This window comes from Perognathus longimembris, chromosome 22 (assembly GCF_023159225.1).
Source record: "Perognathus longimembris pacificus isolate PPM17 chromosome 22, ASM2315922v1, whole genome shotgun sequence".
Taxonomy (NCBI): domain Eukaryota; kingdom Metazoa; phylum Chordata; class Mammalia; order Rodentia; family Heteromyidae; genus Perognathus; species Perognathus longimembris.
The window spans coordinates 1,383,817-1,389,928 of record NC_063182.1 but is presented as its reverse complement, the minus strand read 5'-3'; the positions used below and the strand labels follow the sequence as shown (position 1 = coordinate 1,389,928).

Sequence of the window (6,112 nt, the reverse complement as noted above, 5' to 3'; positions counted from 1 at the left end):
CCGACACAGAGGGACACATCTGCTTAGTTATTTATAATAGAAAGCTAAATTTTAATTTTTTAAAGGACACTGCTAATGACTGAGAATCGAGTTTTTAGTTTTGCTATTTTTTTTAATTGGTAGAGGATTTTTATATATTTTTTCCATTGTGTTGGGTTGTGTCCTTATTTATATAAACACTTTATCTGTAAGAGGCAAGGAAGAAACCTTTGCTTTTAATTATCGTGGTTGTCATCATCTCTGTTTTGTTTCTGATGTGATTTGTCTGTCTTACCTTCTGAATAAGAAAATGTTTTCCTGTATTTGTACATTGTCAGATTCTATAGTTTCATAGATGATTTAACCAAATTGCTCCGTCTTATTATTCTGTGAGTATAAAGTTCTATTTTAATGTCTGTAAATACTTCAGAACTGGCTTCTCTTTTCAAGATCCCATTGTGGGGTTATTGTTACATCACAAAAACTGTAGAATCTCTATGCTCATGTACTGTAAATAGTGACGTGATCTGCTTATAAATAAACCTAACAAATACACTATGGAAATTAAAGAGTAAATGCTACCCAGCCTGCCCGATGTGTCCTTTCTTCATTGTTCATGTGAGTCAAGGGACTCTCTAGCTACAGAAACGAAGGTGATTCCGGCCTTGGTGTTGCTTTGTCAGAGAAGACCGCAGTCGAGGGTAAGGGTGTGTGTGTGTGTGTGGGGTGTGGGTGTGTGTGCGCGTGCGTGCACGCACACGCGCACTGGGGCTTGAACTCAAGGCCACATGCTTTGACTTAGCTTTTTCTGCCCAACACTGGTACTGGTCCGCTTGAGCGCTGCTTCCAGCTTTTTGCTGGCCTCTCGGATTTGTCTGTCTGGCTTCAACTGAGATGAAGTCCTCGGATCTCAGCCGCCCCGGTAGCTGGGATTACAGACACGAAGCGCTGCACTGGTGTCGGGCTTGTTTGTTTTTGAAACAGCATTTCACTGTTTAATCCAGTCTGGTCTCCAACTCAATCCCCTGCCCCCACCCCCCACGTCCCGAGTATATAAGTGTGTACAACCGTGCCCGGCCCCACTTAGGGCTGGCCCTGACCGCGCCAGAACTCTTTAAACCCTTGGCGGAGTTCATCGTAAGGCAAGCTTCAGGCTTGCCTTGCATAGTGGCGCTTCCACTAAAATGCCTTCTTTTTCATTTGGTTGGCACTGGGATTTGCACTTGCTGTGCGTCTACCACTTGGGCCACTCCATTCCTGACTTCTGACCGTGACTTTTGAGAAATTCTACCATTTCCTGGACAGAGACGTTCTTGTTTTGATGCACCAACTATTTCACACAGGCACACTACATAAATGTGCTCATAAAGGTTTCCGTTCACAATGACACAACTCTTTCTATTCAAAGGTTCGTGGAGAGCAAGTCTGATGTGTGTGCCACGCGCACAGAATACCCACAGGCAGAGCAAGCAAACAGCCTCTACCAAGATTCAAGTGTGTGTGTGTGCGCGTGCACGCGCGTGTGACACAGAGAGAGCCTCATGCTTAAAGCGTTTAACGTTTATTTTTCTCTAAAGCTGTTTTTGTGCTTATATTTTCATTTTTTGCAGTGCCACAGATCAAACCTAGAGTCTTGCACCTGCTAGGGCTAGGCAAGTGCTCTACTTTTGAGCTGCACCCCAACTCTTTACCCTGTTTTCAGGTGCGGTCTGTGTGCAAGAAACCCACGAGCCCCCCAGAAGATTGAAACGTCAGAGGAGAGAAGGACATGCCAGCAAGGCCCCATCCCATCCTGTCACAGGAAGACTTTTAAGTTGTCATGATGTACATAAATATTCTTATCATGTAGGTGCTGTATTTTGGAAGGAAGTGGAGCTATGGTAGAAGGCTAGCCGAGAGAGAGAGAGAGAGAGAGAGAGAGAGAGAGAGAAATAGCTCAGGGTCAGCTCCCGTGCTCCGAGTTCAAGCCCTAGGACCAGCATTAAAAAAAGGCTAGAGGCATGGCTCAAGTGGTAGAGAGCCAGCTGAGCGAGCTAGCCACGTAAGTGTGAGGCCCTGAGTTCAAACTCCAGCATCACAAAAATGTGTGCGTGTGTGTGCGAGAGAGAGTGTGTACCAGGGCTTGAACTGAAATATATATTGTATCTCACGGAAAGCAAACCAACAGGCAAGGACTGGAACATCACGCCTGCAATCCCGGCTACTCAGGAGGAGGTGGTAGGGGGATCGTGATTCAAGACCAGCTCCGGCAAAATTCACTTAGCATGCCGACTGGAAGCGGGGGGGCCGGGGCTGTGAGTTGGGGCGTGGAGGGCTTGCCTAGCGAGCGCACGGGCTTGAGTTGGAGCCCGGTTCTAGACGGAGTAAACTGGAAACATAACAGCCAAGCTCCGGGCGGGCGACGCGTTGGGCCTAAACTCGAGCAGAGCCGCGGAGAGAGCGGCTCCGTGAAGGGGGCTCCCAGCCGGGCGCGGGCTGCAGGGCGGGCGGCCCGGGGAGGAGGGGGGGGAGGAGGGGGAGGAGGAGGAGGAGGAGGAGGAGGAGGAGGAGGAGGAGGGCGCTGCGGGGCGGGCCGGGCCCCGGGGAGGAGGAGGAGGAGGGCGCTGTGGGGTGGGCGGGGCTCTGGAGAGGAGGAGGAGGAGGAGGAGGGCGCTGTGGGTGAGGAGGAGGAGGAGGAGGAGGAGGAGGGCGCTGCGGGGTGGGCGGGGCCCGGGGAGGAGGAGGAGGGCGCTGCGGGGTGGGCGGGGCCCCGGGGAGGAGGAGGAGGAGGGCGCTGTGGGGTGGGCGGGGCTCTGGAGAGGAGGAGGAGGAGGAGGAGGGCGCTGTGGGGTGAGGAGGAGGAGGAGGAGAGGAGGAGGGCGCTGCGGGGTGGGCGGGGCCCCCGGGGAGGAGGAGGAGGAGGGCGCTGCGGGGTGGGCGGGGCTCTGGAGAGGAGGAGGAGGAGGGCGCTGCGGGGTGGGGAGGAGGAGGAGGAGGAGGAGGGCGCTGTGGGGTGGGGAGGAGGAGGAGGAGGAGGAGGAGGAGGGCGCTGTGGGGTGGGGAGGAGGAGGAGGAGGAGGAGGGCGCTGTGGGGTGGGGAGGAGGAGGAGGAGGAGGAGGAGGAGGGCGCTGCGGGGTGGGCGGGGCCCCGGGGAGGAGGAGGAGGAGGGCGCTGTGGGGTGGGGAGGAGGAGGAGGAGGAGGAGGAGGAGGGCGCTGCGGGGTGGGCGGGGCTCTGGAGAGGAGGAGGAGGAGGGCGCTGCGGGTGGGCCGGGCCCGCGGAGGGCGCGGGGCGGTTGTCCCCTGCGGAGGGCGTCGTGAGCCCGGGCGTCAGCGGGAAAGGCCGAGGGGACCCTGGGGGCGGCCCCGGGGCGCCCCGCCCTTGAGCCCCGTGGGGTGGTCGGCTCCGGCCCGGCTCCTCCTCGGCTTGCACACCCGCGAGCACACCTCTGGGGTGACACACTGCTGGCTGAGGGCCGGTGGGGCGTCGGTGGGCGTCGGCGTTGGCTGCCCGGGCCGGCCGCGAACCTCGATCCTCGCACCCCGGACTTGCCAAGGTGTTGCCATCGCGCGGTGACCCGTGGGCCGAGTCCTGCCGGCTCTGGGCTCCCGCGCGGGCGGGCGGGCGGGGGGGGGCGGGGGGGGGGCGGGGGGGCTGGGGGGGGTCGGGGGGGTGCTGGGCGGGCGGGGGGGGGCCCCCCGCGGCTCCCCGCGCCGTCCCCCGCCCGCGGCCTCACTGCACGCAGCAGGACTTGGAGGCGGGCGCGGCCCCGGGCGCGGGGTTCCCGGCGGGCTGTTCTCCGGCTGCGATCACCAGGAGAGAGCACGGCGGTCAGAGGGGGACCCCGCGCCCCGCCTCCCCAACGCCCCTGCCGTGTGCCGGCCCGGCTGCCGCTGGCTCAGAGGAGGAGCCCTTGGGGGGCCCCGTTCGGCACCCCACCCTGCCCCGCCCAGCTCTGCGCATGCCCCTTTGGGGGCTTGAACTCGGGGCCTCACAGCCCCCGGTGGCTGGGCCACTCCCGGGAGCTCCAGCCCCTGCCCCACGCCCTCAGGTCTGGCTTCGGGCGGGCTAAGTGGAGAGGAGCGTCTTGTGGGCTTTCCTGCCCGGGCTGGCTTTGAACCGCCGTCCTCAGATCTCAGCCTCCCGGGCAGCTGGGGTTCCAGGTGTGAGCCCAGCAAGGAAGGCGTGCGGGGCGCGTGGACGGGGCCGCGGCCCCCGCCTACCTGGCTTGGCCCCCTGCTGCTTCTGCTTCTCCTCCTCCAGCGCCTTCACCTTGGCCTCGTACTCGTCCGCCAGCGCCTTCCACTCCTTGCGGTTGTTGGTGATGCCGTCCAGCATGGGGGTGATCTCCTCGTGGAAGCGGGAGAATTCCTGAGAGGGGGACAGGCGGGGTGACAGAGACAGGTGACGCGGGGTGGCTGGCAGGCGACGGAGGGCAGGAGGGAGATGGCCGGGTCGATGGTTGATGGGCACTGGACCGAGGGCGGATGATGAAGGACACACAGATGAAAGGAGGTGACGTGACGGGTGAATCAGTGCTGGATTAGGGACGGGAGATGACAGGTGTTGGGCGGTGTGTAGACGAATAGTAGCTCAATGGTGATAAGTAGATAATGTTTGATCCGGTGCGTGATAGATTGACGGTGGAGCAGGGCAAGTGGCCGATGCAGGTCGAGCGACGCTAGAAGAGTGGCAGATCTGTGTCAAGAGAATCCGTGGTCCCCGCAGATAGACCGAGGGACGGACAGGTGATGGACAGGGGTGTAGCTGACAGACACAGGGAGGTGACAGACGGACAGACGGACAGCAGCTCTGGAGCCGGGGTCACGCCCAGTCTCCGGGTTCAAGGCGCGGCACGGGTGGAAAACGCTGGGCAGTGGCGCGAGCTGCCGGCAGTCCACGCGGCCCCTCCCGTCCGGCTCAGCCCCGGGCCCGGGCTCCCCAGTGCCCCTCGGGGGCCCTGGGCGTCACACAAGCTGCTCCCCCAGCTGGAGCCCGGCCTCCGCCCTCCCGACCCCCCTCGCCTCCCCCCCCCGGGGTCCAGCGGCCGGGGGAGGGTCGCCGGGCGGTGCGGCAGGCCGGCCCGCGGTGAGACCCCAGCCGCTGCCCGCAGAGCCTCGGGTTGGGGGGGGAAGGGGGGCGTCCAGGCTCGTGGCCTTGGGCGGGGCCCGCGCCTCTGGTCCTCCCCCACCTCAGCGTCCTCGGTGGCTAACAAACATCTTAAACTAGCGCATGCGGGGCAGCGGCTTGCTCGGAGCCAGGCTCACCTGGCAGGAGAGGTCGGGGGGATCCCTGCCTACCCCGCACCGTGGCTTCGGGCCCGGGCCGTGTCGCGGGTCCCTTGGTCATTTACCGAGCAGCGGGGACAGCCAGGCTCCAGGCTTCAGCCCCGCAGAGCGCCGTTGGAGGGGGAGGCGCCTCAGGGAGCACCGCGGAGCCGGCCAGGCGGGCTGCTTCCGGGGCCCCGGCTTCTCAGAGGCCTTTCTTGGGGTGTGAGGAAACCCGGGGGAACCCACCTTGTAGACGAAGGTGCAGACGAAGTCGATGAAGCCGACCTGCAGCTTCGGGAGCTCGTCGGCCTTGTTCCTGTCCATCATGGGCTGTCGGGGAGAGAGGAAGCGTTAACTGCACACGCAGTGAGAGGGCCCAGAATGTTCTTGCTAAGGGGGGGGTCGGGAGAGAGGGAGGGAAGGAGGAGGGGAAGAAAGAAGAGAAAGACGAAACTAGAAGCAAACGCCGCAAGCTTCCACATCTGACCAGTGATTTGTAGGCAACTGCGGGCAGCTCTATACAACAAATAAGTGGCACACCCAAAACAAACCAACGAAAGACCAGGACACCTGCACTGAGCTAGACACTTAACAGACGTAACCGCTGGAGGCCGCACATTCCTCTCTTCCTCCCTGTCCGGGAAACGGAGCCCATGGGAATTAGCTGGTATCAAAGTCACATTACTGATTTTCTGAGTGATGATGGGATTGTGGTTATATGTCCACGTTTTGGTAGCAAGACATTATCTCTTAGGGATGCTGCCTACAGTATTTATAGAAGAAATGGCAATGTTCAGGGTTTATTTAAAATAAACTTCCTTCCATCCAGGGGATGGTAGCTCATGATTAGAATCCTTACTACTACTCCAGAGGCTGAGATCTGA

At 60.5% G+C, this 6,112-nt stretch overlaps 1 protein-coding gene across 1 annotated transcript in view; it reads right to left on the bottom strand.

The window, feature by feature from the left end:
* Positions 1-3,690: 3,690 nt before the first annotated feature.
* Pde6a (phosphodiesterase 6A) overlaps positions 3,691-6,112 on the bottom strand; it is a 53,944-nt gene continuing 51,522 nt past the window's right edge. The window contains 3 exon segments of the mRNA XM_048331117.1: positions 3,691-3,761; positions 4,182-4,329; positions 5,475-5,558. Of these exon segments, the coding sequence (XP_048187074.1) occupies positions 3,691-3,761; positions 4,182-4,329; positions 5,475-5,558 (303 nt within the window).